A 17,720-nucleotide genomic window follows, 5' to 3' on the forward strand; every position below is an offset into this window, starting at 1 on the left:
AGGACTACTTAAACTGTTTACCTGATCATTGATAAGTGTAATCTATCAAGAAAATTATCCCTTTCCTTTAGATTTTCTAATTTTTGTGGAATATAGGCTTTTGAAGTAAGACCTAATGATTCTTTGGATTTCCTCAGTGTCTATTGTTATGTCCCCCTTTTCATTTCCGGTTTTGTTAATTTGAATGCTCTCCCTCTGCCTTTTAGTTAGGTTGGCTAACGTTTTGATTTTCTCAAAGAACCAGCTCGTGGTTTCATTGATTCTTTTTATTCTTATCTTTGTTTCTAATTTACTGATTTCAGCCCTTAGTTTGTTTATTTCCTGTCATCTACTCCTGTTTGGTGTGTTGCTTCTTTTTGCTCTAGAGCTTTGAGGTGTGCTGCTTAGTCGCTTCTACGGGATCTCTCCAATTTCTTTACAAAGGCACTTAGTGCTGTGAGCTTTCCTCTTAGCATTGCTTTCATTGTGTCCCATAAGTTTGGGTAAGTTGTGCCTTCATTTTCATTGAATTCTACAAATGTTTAATTTATTTACTTCATCCCTGATCCAGTGGTCACTGAGTAGGAAGTTGTTCAGTTTTCATGAGTTTGTAGGCTTCCTGCTTTAATCCACGGTGATTCTGATAAGAAACAGGGTGTTATTTCAATCTTCTTATATCTGCTAAGGCTTGTTTTGTGACCGATTATATGGTGAATTTTGAAGAAGGTTCTATGAGGTGCTGAAAGAAGGTATATTCTTTTGTGTTTGGGTAAAATGTTCTGTAGATATCAGTTAGGCCCATTGACTCATGACATCTATTAGTTTTATTATTTCTCCATTTAATTTCTGTCTCAATGGTCTGTCCATTGGTGAGAGTGAAGTTTCCAACTATAAATGTATGGAGTCAGATGTGTGATTTAAGCTTTAGTAATGTTTCTTTTACAAATGTTGGTGCCTTTTTGTTTGAGACATAGATGTTCAGATTTCTCAGAATTGAGAATGATCTTGGTGTATTTTTCCTTTGATGAATATGAAAGTGTCCTTCCCCATCTCTTTTGATTAGTTTTGGTTGAAAATCTATTTTATTAAATATTATAATGGCTACTCCAGCTTGCTTCTTGGGTCCATTCGCTTGGAAAACATTTTTCCAGCCCTTTACTCTGAGGAAATGTCTGTATTGCTGAAGTGTGTTTCTTATATGCAGCAGAATAATAGGTCTTGTTTTCAAATCTTTCTGTTAGCCTATGTCTTTTTATTGGGGAGTTGAGGCCATTGATGTTGAGATATTAATGACCAGTAGTTGTTAATTCCTGTAATTTTGATGTTGGTGGTGGTAGGTTGTGTGCGTGTGCGTGCGCACACGTGCATGCATTTCCCTTCTTTTGGTTTTGCTGATGTGAGGTTACTTATGTCCTGTGTTTTCCTGGTTGTAGTTAGCTTGCTTGGGTTGGAGTTTTCCTTCTAGTTTCTTCTGCAGGGCTGTATTTGTGGATAGGTACTGTTTAAATTTGCTTTTGTCGTGGAATATCTTGTTTTCACCCTCTACGTTGACTAAAAGTTTGGCTGGGTATAGTAGCCAGGGCTGACATCTGTGGTCTCTTAGTGTCTGTAAGATATCTGCCCAGACCCTTCTAGCTTTCACAGTTTCTGCTGAGAAGTCGGGTATAACTCTGATAGGTTTGCCTTTATATGTGACCTGACCTTTTACACTTGCATTTTTTAATATTCTTTCTTTGTTCTGTACATTTAGTGTTTTTATTATTATGTGGCAGGAGGATTTTCTTTTCTGGTCCAATCTATTTGGTGTTCTGTAAGCTTCTTGCATGTTTATAAGCTTCCCTTTCTTTAGGTTGGGGAAGTTTTTTTCTATGACTTTGTTAAAAATATTTTCTGGGCCTCAGACCCGTGAGTCTTCTTCTTCTAGTCCTATATTGTTAGGTTTAGTCTTTTCATAGTGTCCCAGATTTCTTTGATGTTTTGTGTCAGGAACTTTTTAGATTTAACATTTTCTTTGACTGATGTATCAATTTCTTGAATCGTATCTTCTACACCTGAGATTCTCTTTTCCGTCTCTTGTAGTCTGTTGGTGATGTTTGTGTCTGTGGTTCCTGTTCTCTTCCCTAGGTTTTCCATCTCCAGGATTGCACCAGATCGTGTTTTCTTTATTGCTTCTAATTCTATTTTTAGGTCTTGAATAGTTTTATTTATTTCCCTCACCTATTTGGTTGTATTTTCCTGTATTTCTTTGAGGGATTAATTTCTTTTAAGGCCTCTATCATTTTCATAACCTCAGATTTAAGATCATTGTCTTGAACATCGTGTGTGATAGTATCTCCTGGCCTTGCTGTGATAGAATAGCTGGTTCTTGGTGATGTCATAAGGCCCTGGGTTTTGTTGCTTGTGTGCTTATGCTAGCCTCTAGCCATTTGCTTTCTCTGGTGTTGGCAGGCCTGGTGATCCCTGATGGCTAGGCAGTTTGGCAGTAGGGGGAGAGGGCTCTAAGCTGAATGTTGCTCTGTCCCCTTCCCCCCTCCCCCAGCAGGCCTCCTCGGGATGGCAGATGAACGATGTGGGTCAGAGCCTGAGTACTGCTCACCTCTGCTGGCCTTGTCCCAAGTGAGTCAGACAAATCCAGAGACCACAGGGAGAGGCCTCTAAGCTGAATGTTGCACAGCATGCTCCCGCACTGGCCTCCTCAGAATGGTGGACAATGGTTGGGTCCCTCCTACAGCTCATCTCTCTGCTGGCTGTATCCCAGGTGGATCAGGCAGGTCAGACAGATCACAAGCAGGTGTTGGCATTCCTGGAGTCAGCCACTGGCTTTTCAGATTCAGATTCAGCTACATAGTTGCTTGGTAGCCAAGAAGGCACTCAGTTTTGGCTGAGCTCCGCCATCTTGGACCCAGGGCCATATATGCTTGTATAATCCAGCTGGCCTCCACAAGAGGACCAGTAGAACCATAGATTGGGGTTGGAATTCTGCTCCCAAGATCCAGGACCCGCCCTTGGGGGAGTGGGAGGAATCCAAGGTCTGGTTGCTGGAGTGGAGCACCCCTGGAACTGGGGACCCACACTAATGCTGTATAGGCAGAATGCGCCAGGCACTGGGAGTGCAGGACCTTGCCTGACTGCTGTACCTAGGAGATGGCTGCAGAGGGTGGGGTGGTGCAGGGAGAGGGGGCTGGAACTGTGCACCCCAGTTCCTGGTATGCCCCCTCCTGTCCAGGAAACATGGAAGTAAGTGTTTTGTTTTGAAGTCAGCTACTATTCAGATACAATACACCCTGGCCACCGCCACTTTGGAAGTTACACAATATTTTTTTACTAAAGTCAGTTCATTCTAGTCAGTGTTCAAGCCTCAACAATCACCTTTAAAGCTAAGCACATAAAAATGCTATACTAACATGTTTCATATAGTTCATAAGAGATAAATGTTTTCACTGTATACTAACAATCTCAGTGACCGTAGAAGCTTGTCTCCACAAAGTTTGCAGTGCTTTCTCAAGTAACTGCCCTCAGAAACATTTCAGGTGGCTTCTTGTATACATGAAAGTTGTCTAGTTTCCTTTATTTCTATCTACTAAAAAAAATTGTAGGGGTTGGAGAGATAGTTAAATGGTTATGATTACTTGTTACTCACTATAAGGACATGAGTTCAATTCCAGAACCCATTTAAAAGTTAGGCATGCCCTTACAACCACAGCTCAAAGAGGGTGGAGGCAGGAGGCTCACTAGGGTTTACTAGTTGCCAGTCCAGCCCAAAAAGCAACAGCTCTGGGGTTGGAGAAAAAGCCTGTTCTGAAGGAATAAGAAAAAAAAAAAGATAAAGGAGATGAGCCAATACCCTTCTCTAACTTCCTCAGGCCCAGGCATGCACACGCGCTCACGCGCAGACACACACAGTCTTTTAGTAATTATATTTGAAATGAAATAAGTTATTTTTGCATAGTGTGATTAAGGGACATTTTTCTTGTGCATAACATACTAAATTACTCAGAAAACATAATATCCCAACTTGCTTTAAGCCATCAACAATCCAATAGACCTCAAAGATGTTAATTTCACAAATGGCAAAGGTAATAAACTTTTTCCTAAATTTTGGATTTAAAAAAATGTTGTCTTAAAAGAAAATGTAAAGGAAAGGAGTCATAACATCATTAATTATATACATCAAGAGACCTTCGAAGAAATTTTAGAAGCCTGAGATGTACAATTTTCAAAAACTGGCTTACGTCAACAATAAGGAATGCATTTTACAGTAGGAAAATAGGCAGTGGGACTCTCATAATAAAATTCCAGGAAACAGTAATATTAATATCCATGAAAGCAATGATTTGAATAGCCAAACATAACTTCAGAGACACTTTCACACATAAAAAGACAAAAAAAAAGCACTATTTAAATTTAAATTTTCAGATCAGCAAATAAAGAAATATAAACTTAGATATAAATAGGTGTTTTTACAATTTTATTTGTTTTAAATAATTTCTATTTACTTTTATGTATCCTTTCGATGTTAATATGAAATATTCATAATAAAACCATTGTAAGTAGAAGAAGCAAAATTTTAATTTCAGTTTTCCAGCAGTCACAAACCTTTAGGCTGAGTATCAGATGTCTCAGAAGAAATGCCACCGTCATCTCTGTGCTTTTCTTTCTCATGTGGAACATGCTTTGCAGAAATGCTATCTGTCTTACTTGGTTTTGAGCCCCTGAAAAAGCAGAAATTGAAATATATTCATTTGTAATAAGACTCAAATGAATTTAGAGGACACACATGTGGCACAAGTTAAAATAAAAATCCAATAGGCTTAAAATATATTCTCTCAAGTAATCCTACATGATATAGGCATTTGAAAAGAAATACTGAACTCGGATTTGAAAGTGAGGTTCCTTGTCTGTTCTACCCTTACATCCCAAAAGGAATCAGGGAAAAGAGTAGGTGTCAACACTGTGTCTGCAATATGAGAAAAGAATAATCATACACAGATTAGATAAGTGAACATTTAAAGGGCAAAATTTCAACAGCACAATTATGCTGATAAGCAACCAGTGTGTATTAAAGGCATTACTGTGGACAGCCAGGGATCCTTGTTGACAGCCAGCCAGGGCTACAATGAAAGACCTTATCTCACAAAAAGAAAAGAACAAAAGGACAAAAAAAAAAACCCAAATGTTTTCATGATAAGAATAAAACCTTTAAGAAAATATAAAACTTTGGTCTAGAAGAATTCAAACCTATTTGAGCGATGGAAGACTTAAAAGACAAATGGAGGGGAATTCAGCATCTTTACTTTCTATATACATCTTTTTAAAACTTGAGCAGATTGTATGTGTGTGTGTGTACATATATATTGTGTGTATGTATATATATTTACATACATTTACATATATATGGAATACATTAATTAATTCTAAGTAAGTGTAATTTAATACTATTCTCTATACCTAAAGTTGTATTTTAGGGGTGGAGAGATGGCTCATCAGATAAGAGCACTGTCTGCTCTTCCAGAGGTCCTGAGTTCAATTCCCAGCAACCACATCGTGGCTCACAACCATCTGTAATAGAATCTGATGCCCTCTTCTGGTGTGCATGAGGACAGAGCACTCATATACAAGAAAAAAGAAAGAAAGAAAGAAAGGAAGGAAGGAAGGAAGGAAGGAAGGAAGGAAGAAAGAAGAAAGAAGGAAGGGAGGGAGGAAGGAAAAGAAAAACTTTTTAAAAAAGATATATTTTATGATCACAGCCTATCAGATCTCATCCTGGTAGGCTGCTTACTCTTCCTCTGAGTACCAGCAGGTCTATGGTGGAGGAGAAGGTCCCTTTCTGTCACAGACCTAGGGCAGGGGAATAGGATGAAAGGCAGGGAATGGGAGGATACAAGTAAGAATTTAACAGTTGAGATGTAATCTGAATAAATTACTTAAATTTAAAAATCAAATTCAAAAAAAGATGTATTTAAACAGTTTATAATTTTAAAATACAAGGTATTAAAATACTAAGGTAACTAAAATCAGCAAAAGGGGCTACAAAGATGAGTAACATATACAAAATGATTGAGATTGTAAGAAAATGAACTGTAAATTTACAACCTACAGTAGCCAAATATGACCAATGTAGTATAGTAAAGGGATCAGCCATTGCTATGATTACACTATTGAGCCCTTTTATATTTACTTTGATATTCTTTACTTATAAATTGGAAACTAAAGTATTAATATTCAAAACAAGACTCAGCCAGTTTCACTTGCAAAAAAATCTTTGGAATAAATCAATTCCTTCTAGTCAGTCTTCAAGCCCCAGCCATCAACTTTAAGGCTAAGGCCATACAAGCAACACTATTTAGCAAGTTGCACTTACTGATGATAAAAGCCTAAAGTTTGTTTTGTTGTGTTTTTTTTAACTTCCCAGCAAAATACCATTAGGCACTATAAACAGAACTAGAATGTGATCTAAATGGTTTTTAAAATTGAAATGAAGTAAACAGCAATGAAACAACAATGAAAAAAATATTGGAGCAGAAATTTAAAACATAAATGTGACTTTTAAATGCAAATAACCCCTTCTTGTATAATATGATCCTATAGGTAATAGACCCTAAAGAGGGGTTGGAAAGGTGGCTCCCTGGCTATAGGGTTTGTGACAGAATTGGGAGGACCAGCGTGCAGGTCCCCAGCACCCATGTAAAATCCAGCTGGGTGTGCCTCAGTAAATAAAGTGGAAAACAATTGAGGAATACACCTAACACTAGACTCTGGCCTTGAGATCAGAGGCCCCGTCTCTCTGTCTCAGGGCCAGCTAGAGCACTTTTGTGTTGAGGCTTGTCCCTTGGGTCAGGTTCCCAGCCTCTCTGGGGGAGACAGGGAGTGAGTGTTACAGCAGACTCGTGAATGCTTCCCCAGAGGTCAACACTGAGCTATCAGCAGTGGTTAAGCACAATCTGGCCACTGCCATGCCTTACAGGCCTGCCTGCCCACCACACAGAATGAGCAAGTCACAGATACACAAGAGGCTCACCTGCCACCACACCAAGAGACACAGGAGAAGGAAAACATACAAAGACTCCCTGCCATGCTCCATGAGCGGGCTGTAGACATCTAAAGACCTGCTTGCCACCACGTGGCTTGAACAAAGGAGGTCACCCAAAGGCGTACCAGTGTGTGGCCTGCCTGCAGCAGGATCCACTACCCTGTGCAAGTATACACTAGACAGACAGAAGAGAAAGAGAAGCTGAACACTTTGAGCATTACAGGTAGAAATGAAGTGGTGGTGCACGCCTTTAATCCCAGCACTTGGGAGGCAGAGGCAGGAGGATCTTTATGAGTTTGAAGCCAGCTTGGTCTACAAGGTGAGTCCAGGACAGCCAGGGCTACACAGAGAAACCCTGTCTTGAAAAACAAACAAAACAAAAAGAAAGAAATGAAAGAAAGAAAGAAAGAAAGAAAGAAAGAAAGAAAGAAAGAAAGAAAGAACTGGAGACATGAGGGTGGAGAGGAATAGTCTGTTGTGAGCAGCTCTACCTGAAGCAATGGTGAAGTCCCATGCTGCCACCACAGGCCATGTTTGGTTCCACAGCATGCAGTGGCGGGAGTCAGGTGTCGATGTCTGTAGTTCATATTATCACTAGACACAATAAACATCCCTGGTTGGGCAGCTGCCTAGGACCATGTAGATATCCAAAGGCTATCCAGAACTGGCCCCGCCCCTCACTAGATGCAGCACTCTGGAGAACTAGCCCCACCTCTCACCAGCTGCAGTACTCAGGAGAGAACAGGCTCCTCACCTCACCCAGCAGCACCCAGAGCTGGCCCTGGTTGGGGGAGGGGAGTGAGCCAGCGCCAAGGATGTGAGTGTGGGAGTGCTGACCCAGCCACTTCTTTACCATAGGGTGCCACAGGTGTAGTGGCGATGCCCTTCCCACGCCACCCCTCACCCCTTGCAGTAGTTGAGAGAGCTGGCCCCAGGGTCATGAGACTGGGAGAGCTGGTCCTGCCCCTTGCCAGCTGCAGCACTCAGGAGAGCAGGCTCTGGTGGTAGTGGGGGGGGGGTCACCTGTGAGATGGCCAGTGGCATGGGTGCAAGGGTCGCCCCCCAACCCTTCACCACCTGAGGCAGTTGGGAGGGCTGGCCCCAGAGTCATGAGAGCAGGAGAGTTTGCCCAGCCCTTTGCCAGATGCAGAACTTAGGGGAGTGGGCCCCACGCCTCATATAGGCAGCACAGTACAGCTGTCCCTGGTGGTGGGGGCATGGGTGAGCCCACTCTGCCACTTGTCTGCCTTGAGGTGGAATGGATGTGGCAGTGATACCTTCCCTCACCCCTCTCGACCTATGGAAATCAGGAGAGCTAGTTCCTAGGTCATAGGATCAAAGGAGCTAGCCCTGCCCCTCACTAGCTGCAGCACTCAGGAGAGTGGGCCCTGCTCCTCACAGGACAATACAGTGGAACTTTCCCTGAGGGTGAAGGCAAAAGTAAGCCAGCTGCTCAGGAGAGCTAGCCAAGGCCCTCGCCAGCTGCAGCACCTAGAACAGTGAGCCTTGAACCTCAAATCAGAGCAATGACTCATTGCAATGAGCATTTGTAGATGAAGATGTGTGGACAGAGGAGTATACTACAGGACACACTGTGACACACTACAGCTTCTATGATGAGACGTCATCTATACTTTGTTTTGTTTGTTTGTTGTGTTTTTTTCTTGGTGGGGAGGTGGCAAGAATAGAGGACAAATACAGAGGAGCTGGGAGATGAGTGAGACTGGGGAGCATGATGTGAAATTCACGAAGATTTGATAAGAAGCCAACAAAACTTTAGAGAACATACTGGCCGCCAGAATCCCAGCCCACAGCTCTGGTGGAGGGCCCTTGCTGGACATGCCCTGCTTGACCAGAGGCCATTCCAGCTATCAGAAGTCCAGCCCCCAGCTCACATGTAGACCCTCTACTCAAGAACAAATCAGAAACACTGCCGATTCATTTTATGAGACCACAGTCACCCTGATAGCCAAGCCACACAAAAACTCAACAAAAAAAGAGAAATACAAACCAATTTCCTTTGTGAACATAGATGCAAAAATAATAAAAACAAATCCAAGAACACATCAAAAAGATCATCCACTAGTATCATATAGGTTTCATTCCAGATATGCAAGTATTGATGGTTCAACATACAAAAATCAATGTAATGTTACCATATAAACAAACTGAAAGAAAAAAGCCACATGATCATCTCATTATATGCTCAAAAAGAATTGGACAAAATTCAGAAACCCTTCATGATAAGTCTTGGAGAGATTAGGGATAAAACGGACATAACTAAATATACAAAAGGCAATTTACTTCAAGTCTATAACCAACAGCAAATTAAATGAAGAAAATTTCAATGCAATTCCACTAAAATCAGAAACAAGACAAGGCTGTCCATTCTCTCCACATCAAATCAATATAGTACTTGACTTTCTAGCTGGAGCAATAAGACAAAGGGACACAAATTAGAAAAGGAGAAGTCAAAGCATCACTATTTGCAGATGATATGATAGTATATTGTGACCCCCCAAAAAAAATTCTGCCAGAGAACTCCTACAGCTGATAAGCACCTTCAGCAAAGTATCTGAATACAAAATTAACTGGAAAAAAATCTGCAGACCTCCAATACAAAAATGACAAATTGGATGGGACAAGAACCAGGGAAATAACAGACTTCTCAATAGACACAGATAACATAAAATCTTTGGGCTAACTCTAACCAATCAAGTAAAAGACTTGAAAGACTTTTATGACAAACAACTTAAAATTCTTTGAAGAAGGAAATTGAAGAAGATATTAGAAGTTGAAAAGATGTCCCATGCTAATGGATCAGTAAAAATAGTTATCTTACCAAAAGCAATCTACAGATTCGAAGTAATTCCCATTAAAAAGCCAACACAAGTCTTCACAGACATTGAAAGAACAATACTCAACTTCATACAGGAAAAAAAAAATCCCAGAATAGCTAAAACAATCTTGTATAATAAAAGAGCTTCCAGAGGGATCACAGCTCTGATTTTAAACTATATATAGACCTACAGTAATTTTAAAAAATCACAGTTTTGGCATAAAAACAGACAGGTCGAGGAAGAGATGGTTCAGAGGTTAAGAGCACTGCCTGCTCCTCCAAAGGTCCAGAGTCCAGTTCCCAGCAGCTACATGGTGGCTCATAACCATCTACAATGAGATCTAGTGCCCTCTTCTGGCATCACACAAACATGCAGGCAAAACACTGTATACACAATAAATAAATCTTTAAAAAAATAAAGGTTGATAAATGGAATCAAATCAAAGACCTAGACATAAATCCACACACTTGTGAGCACCTTATTTTTGATAAAGAAGCCAGAAAGGCACAATGAAAAAAGAAAGCATCTTCAACAAACGGTGCTTGTCTAACTTATGTCAACATGTAGAAAAATAGAAATAGAACCAAATCTATCACCCTGCACAAACCTCAAAGCCAAGTGGATCGAAGACCTCAACATAAATCCAAATACATTAAATCTAATAGAAAAAAAGTGAGAAACAGCTTTCAATGTATTGGCATAGGAGACAACTTCCTGAACAGAACACAGCACAGACACTAAAGTCAACAACCAATAAATGGGACTTTATGAAACTGAAAAGCTTCTGTAAGGCAAAACACCATCAATAGGATGAAATGGAAGCCTACAAAATTGCAAAAGGTTTTCACCAACTCCACATCTGACAGAGGGCTAATTTCCAAAATATATTTTTAAAAACTCAAGAAATTAGACATCAACAAACCAAATAATCCAATTAAAATTTGAGTACAGACCTAAACAGATGATCCTCAACAAAGGAATCTCAAGTGGCTAAGAACCACTTAAAGAAATGTTTAACAATTTTAGCCACCAGGGAAATGAAAATTAAAGCTACTTTGAAATTCTATCTTACACCTGTCACAATAGCTAAGATCAAAATCAAAAGTGACAGCTCATGCTGACAAGGATGCAGAACACAGAAATACTATTCCATTGCTGGTGGGCATGTAAACTTGTACAGCCACTATGGAAATCAATATAGTTGTTCCTCAGAAAATTGAGAATCAATCTACCTCAAGGCCCAGCTATCCCACTCCTGGGCATATAACCAACAGACACTCCATCCTACCACAAGGACACTTGCTCAACTCTGTTCATAGTGACTTTATTCATAATAGCCAGAAACTGGAAACAACCTAGATGTCCCTCAACTGAAGAATGGATAAAGAAAATGTGGTACATATGCACAATGGAGTAGTACTCAGCTATATAAAACAATGACATCACCTGGGCATGATGACGCATTCCTTTAGTCCCACTACTCAATGAGGCAGAGGCAAGCGGATCACTGTGAGTTGAGGCCAGCCTTGTCTACAAAGTGAGTCTGGCCACTATAGAGTGGACAGGCAGATAAGACTACACAGAGTAACCCTGTCTCAAAAAACAAACAAAACAAAAAACCCAATAACATCATGAAATTTGCAGGCAAATGGATGGAAGTAGAAAAAATAATTCACCCTGAGTGAGATAACCTAGACCCAGAAAGACAAACATGGTATATACTCACTTATAAATGGACATTAGCTGTTAAGTAAAAGACAATCATGCTATAATCCACAGACCAGAGAGGCTAAGTAACAAGAAGAGCTCAAGGGAAGATGCAAGGATCTCCCAGAAAAGGGGATGTACAATAGATTTTGAAGTGGACTGGGGCAAGTGAGCATGAGACTACTGGAATTTGGGGGGCATCTGGGGATGATCTGAAAACCTAGTGCAGTGGAAACTCCCTGGACTCTTTAAGAGTGACTCTAGTGAAGACTCCTCACAATACGGATACGGAACTTGAACACTTCATCTTCTATAAGCAGGGCAAGGCTTCCAGCATGGGACTGAGACATCAACCCAGCCGCAAAACCTTTGACCTACAATCTGTCCTGCCTCCAACATGTGACTGAGTAATGGTGGCACAGAAGTTGTAGGAGTGGACAACCAGTGATTGGTGGAACCTGAGGCCCATGCCATGAGAGGAAGCCCACACCTGAAACTTCCTGGATGCCCAGAAACCCAGGATAGATTCAAACACTACGGGAAAAAAACAATTCAATGAAATGATTACTAATGATATTTTGCTATACTCATAAATCAGTGCTTAGCCCAATTCTCATGAGAAAGGCATCTTTCAGCAACCGATAGGTGCAGATACAGAGACCCACAGCCGAATAGGAGGAGCCAGGGAACCCTGCAGAAGATGGGGAAGGACTGCAGGAGCCGGAGAGGTTGAGCACATAGAATGAACTAAACAGAGTGAGGGGGCAATCATGGACTCTGTACGGGTCTGAGATAGGTCTTCTGCATATAAGTAATGGTCATGTAGCTTGGTATTCTTGTGAGATTACTAACAATGGCAGTGGGGGTGCCTCTGACTCTTTGCCTACTCTTCGGATCCTTTTCTTCCTACTGGGTTGCCTTGTTATGAGTGGTTTGTGCCTAGTCTTATTGTAACTCATTATTCTGTGTTCAGCCTCCTTTTTTTTTTTTTTTAAGGAAAATAGAGGAGTGGATGTAGGGGAGCGGCGAGGAAGAGTGAAATGGGCGAACTCTGGTCAGGATGCAATGTATGACATAAGAATAAAAGAAAAAGAAAACTTTAAAACACTGAAGAAATTAAAGACCCTGGAATTTTGGAAAGGCTTCCTTTGTAATGGATTGCCAGGATTAATACTGTAAAAAAATAATAATAAAATGGCTAACATCACTGAGAGCAATCTACAGATTGGATAAATATAATCTATACCAAAATTTCAATGATACTCTTTATAAAGTTAGAAAACATAATCCTAAAAGCCATATAAAAGCACAAAGGATTCAGCTGGACAGGGTGGCGCACAGCTTTTAGCCCAGCACTCAGGAGCCAGAGGCAGGAGGATCTCTATGAGTTTGAGGCCAGTCTGTTCTACAAAGTGAGTTACAGGACAGTCAGAGCTAAAACAGAGAAACCCTGTCTCGAAAAACAAAAAACAAACAAAAAAGAAGTACAAATACTCCCAAATAATGAAAGCAGTGCTGGACTTACTACAAAACCTGATCTCCACCTACACTGCAGAATCATAGTTGCATGGTAGTGGCACAGAAACATACACGTAAGCCAGCAGAAAAGACTAAAGACCCTACAGCCACCACCCTGAGCACTCCTCATACCCTTTCTTCTCAGAAGTTAAGCGCTGCAGCCTGGTTAGTGCCCGAAAGGCAGAACAGAGGCCCGAGCAGTGCTTCTGCAGCTGCAGCCACCTCATCTTCAATGACGGTGAAGAGAACATACAGTAGGAAAAAAAGCCTCTTCAGCAAATGGCCCTGAGAAAGGTGAGCACTCAGTGAAGAAGAATGAAACTATGTCCGTATTCCTCACCCTGCACAAACACCAAACAAATCAACAGCCTTAAGGTAAGATCTAAAATCTTGAAACAGTTACTGGAAAACTTGAGCAAAACACTTCAAGATACAGGCCCAGGGGGCCTGGAGAGATGGCTCAGAGGTTAAGGGCACTGACTGTTCCTCCAGAGGTCCTGAGTTCAATTCTCAGCAACGACATGGTGGCTCACACCCATCTATAATGTGATTTGATGCCCTCTTCTGGCCTGCAGGTGTACATGCAGGCAGAGCACTGTATACATAGTAATAAATAAATCTTAGAGAAATAATCTCAAAAATTGGCAAATGGGATTATATAAAATTACACCTCTATATAAAAAAGTGAAACAATCCACAAATTGAGGAAACAACCTACAGAATTGGGAGAGGGGCTTTAACAATACAAATCAGACAGGGATAACATCTAAATCTATAAAAAAAATTAAAAATAAAACAAATCATTAAACCTGGGGTCAAGATTTCCTCAATGGTGCAACAGTAGCATGTGTATCAGCTATCTAACTTATTCAGTAGGAGGGCATTCATGCCTACTACTATAAACTTAAAAAGTTACCCATGGGTCTTTTGGCTGCAACTACCATCTTCCAGTAACTCGCCCAAATGACAAACACAAAGGGAAAGAGGAGGGGCGCTCGCTATATGTTCTCTAGGCCTTTCAGGAAACATGGAGTTGCACATACATGCAAATCTACAAAAAGGGTAATACTGTAGACATCAAGGGAATGGGCACTGTTCAAAAAGGAATGCCCGATAAGTGTTACCATGGCAAAACCGGAAGAGTCCACAACGTCACCCAGCATCATTGTGAACAAACAAGTTAAGGGCAAGATTCTCACCAAGAGAATCAACGTGCGCATTGCACACATCAAGCACCCTAAGAGTAGGGACAGCTTCCTGAAGCACGAAGGAGAATGGCCAGACGAAGGAGAAAGCTAAAGAGAATCTGTGTCCAGCTGGAGCGCCAGCCTGCTGGAGCAGCTCTGTGAGGACCAACCGGAAGAAGGCTGAGCTGCTGCAGCCCAGTCTGTACGAATTCACGGCCTGATGAACAGAAAGAAATAAAGGACCTGGGCTGTAAAGTGTTTTTCTTAAGTTGAAATGGTATCTTCCCTGTTAAAATGTTAAAAGAAAATTTTAATTGTGCTAGTTCATTGTCTTCCCTATTCAAATTTTACTATTATGTCCTTCTAAATTATATACTCTTAATTAGAAAATGGACAACTATTTATTAAACAAGTACACTGGTTTAGGGGGAAAAAAGTTACCTATGGCTAGTACCTACTGCTACCAATTTCTTAAACCAGAATAATTTTTAAATGTTCTAAATGTGTAACAGATAAGTTGTAGTGCTCATTCCTCATTGAAAAAGCTGCTTTTGGTCTCAATTGTGTTAACTGACTTCGGCAGTTACACACAGGCAGGGGGTCCTAAGCTGTGCAAGAGCAGGGAACTCAAGCTGGACACAGCACTCCTGCCTGTGTGAGCACACATGCGCTTACTTCTCTCTGGTCCTGACTGTAGGGATGGTGTGATGAGCTGATAACCTGGAATTATCAACTAAAATAAAACCTGTTCCTCCTAAGTAGTTTTTTTTGCCAGGATATTGTCAAAGAAACAGAAAGGAGTAGAACAGAACCTAATTACATAAATTATATTTGATACTTTATAAATCAGAACACACATGAAAATTTCAGACATTCATAAGAAAGAAATAAAGAGTTTTAAAAGATAGTATTTGTTAGAAATGTGTAACAAGCCTTTAAAAGGGAAATACAAACTTGAAGAGGACACTTGGGAGATATGGACATTAAGGCAGAACAAATGTTTCTTTCTCTTTTTTGTTTTTTTGTTTGTTTGTTTGTTTGTTTGTTTTTTGTTTTATTTTTTGGTTTGGTTTGGTTTTGGTTTTTCAAGATAGGGTTTCTCTGTGTAGCCTTGTCTGTCCTGGACTCACTTTGTAGACCAGGCTGTCCTTGAACTCACAGCGATCCTCCTGCCTCTGCCTCCAGAGTGCTGGGATTAAAGGCATAAACCACCACCACCCAGCTTAAAATAGTAGTGATAGCCACTTTTCGTTTCATTTTGCTTTGCTTTTTTGTTTTGTTTTTGCTTTTTTGGTTTTTGTTTTTGTTTTTCAGGACAGGGTTTCTCTGTGTAGTCGTCCTCTCCTTGACTTGCTTTGTAGACTAGGCTGGCCTCGAACTCCTAGAGATCCACCTGCCTCTGCACCCTCACCCCACCCCACCCACCCCTCCCGCAGTGCTGGGATTAAAGACATGTGCTACCACTGCCCAACTACGGCAGAACAAATTTCACTGAAATAAGAGCTCTAACTTCTACAGGCTGAAAGCAGAAAATAAGTTTGACTACTCCATAGCAAGTGAACATTTAAAAATCTACAAGTCAGCCCACCCGAGTTCCACTGGCTTGGGGTGGCTCAAAGAAAGACATCCAAGAGCCCAACGCAGTTGAGCTAGCCTGGAACAGCCAGGAGAAAAACACCTAAGTACCCATGGCAGGTTGTACACTATGACGGGCAAATGTGTGATGGAGCGATGAGAAAGATGGTGTAGGTGGTAAAGAGATGGAAGAAAAAGTGAAGCCGAGGGGTTCATACACTGTGAAGAAACGTGGAACAGGAGGCTCGATGGTGGTGAGGGAGCAGGCGGGTATGAGGCAGCCACAGGCCTGGGTCCATGGCCCTGCTGCAGCTGGGGTCTGTACTGATGCCTGTGGCTGGACTTACCACCAAAGGCCAAGCAGATGCCCACAATCTAGACTGCCACCAGAGACAATGTGGATGTCTGAGGGTCATGCTGATTTGAGTGCCCTACACTGCTACCTAATACCATGGGGACATCTAGGCCCATGCTGCTGCCACGGGCCATGTCTGGGTCCATGGTCCCACCACAGCTGGAGTCTGTGTTGATGTCCCAAGCCCATGGTACCACCAAAGGCCATGCAGATGTCCCTGGTCTTGACTGTCACCTGAGGGACTGTGCTGAGCTGGCCCAACCCCTCACTGGCCACCACACTCAGAAGGGCTGGCCACATCCTTCACCTGGGCAGCACAGTAGAGCTGACCCTGGTGGCAGGGGAAGTAGTTTGTAAGAGAGTAGGTGTAGGAAAGCTGGCCCTGCCCTTCACCTGCTGCAGCACTCCGGATAACAAGCCCTGCACAGTAGAGAAGGCCCTAGTGGGGACTGTGTGAGTGAGCCAGCCCTCAAGGCATGAGAGCAGGAGAGCTGCCCCTGCCACTTGCTGCAGTAGTGGATGAACTAGCTGGGGTAGTATTGGAGAGCTCATCCTGGTGGTGCAGCAGAGGAAAGCTGGCAGGCCAGCCAACTCAGCTACCTCCCAGGCCAAGATCTAGGGCAATAAGTTGGCCCACCCCAACATCTACGCCATCTATGAACTGCTGGAGTGTGTGAAAAGGCTGGTCCTACAGACCCAAAGCTACAGAATCTCCATGATACAAGGCAAAAACATGATGTCCAAGAGAAGTCCTGGTGAGGATCCAGTATTGATGGTACAGCAGAAGCCTGACCAATGACTCATGGCAATTACATTTGCAAGTAAAGCTGTGTGGACAAAAGTGTATGCTCTGGACACTGCCTCAATCTCTGCTGTGTCTTTATCCTTGCACATCTTGTAGGCAAGGTAAGTTGTAGGAGAGTTAGTGCTCTCCTCCCTCCACTAGGAGTCTTGTCTAATAAGAGGGTGTCCCTGGCCCCTGCCAGAGATTGAGGAATGTCCAATCAGTATCTGGCCCAACCCAAGACCCATCACATGGAAGAGAGTCAACCCCTAACACTATTAATGATATTCTCTTATGCCTAATGCTATGCTTACAGACAGGGGCCTAGCACAGCTGCCCTCTTTGAGGCTACATCCAGAAGCAGTTCAAAACAGATGCTGAGCCTCACAGCCAAACACTGGGTGAAGCATAGGGAGTATTGAGGCAAGGGGCAGGGGGAGGATAAGAGGACCTAGAGGCAACAAGAGCTCCACAAGAAGACCAACAGAGCCAACTAATAGGGACCAGAGGGGCCTGTGGAGTCTGAAGCAGCAACCAAGGACCATGAATGGACTGGACCTAGATCCTCTACACAGATGTAACCAATGGGCAGCTTAGGTTTCATGTGGGTGCACTAGTAAAGGGAGCAGGGGCTGTCTCTGATATGGACTCTGTTGCCTGTTTTTTATCACTTTCCCCTGACAGGTCTATCTTGCCAAGCCACAAGGAAAGAGGAAGAACTGAATGCTGATGTGGCCTGACGAGC

The 17,720-nt window shown here is 42.1% G+C and overlaps 1 protein-coding gene across 5 annotated transcripts in view; it reads right to left on the reverse strand.

Annotated features, from left to right (window-relative positions):
- The window catches only part of SENP7 (SUMO specific peptidase 7), a 115,382-nt gene that overhangs the window by 45,372 nt on the left and 52,290 nt on the right, over window positions 1-17,720 (reverse strand). For all 5 annotated transcript variants that reach the window (XR_014783181.1, XM_084801543.1, XM_084801542.1 and 2 more), the window contains one exon: window positions 4,576-4,691. Coding sequence is in view for 4 of the 5 variants with exons in the window: in XM_084801543.1 (XP_084657669.1) it covers window positions 4,576-4,691 (116 nt within the window). In the remaining variant the exon portion in view is untranslated. The remainder of the gene's footprint in view (window positions 1-4,575; window positions 4,692-17,720) is intronic.

This window comes from Acomys minous (assembly GCF_964271855.1).
Source record: "Acomys minous genome assembly, chromosome: 11".
Lineage (NCBI taxonomy): Eukaryota > Metazoa > Chordata > Mammalia > Rodentia > Muridae > Acomys > Acomys minous.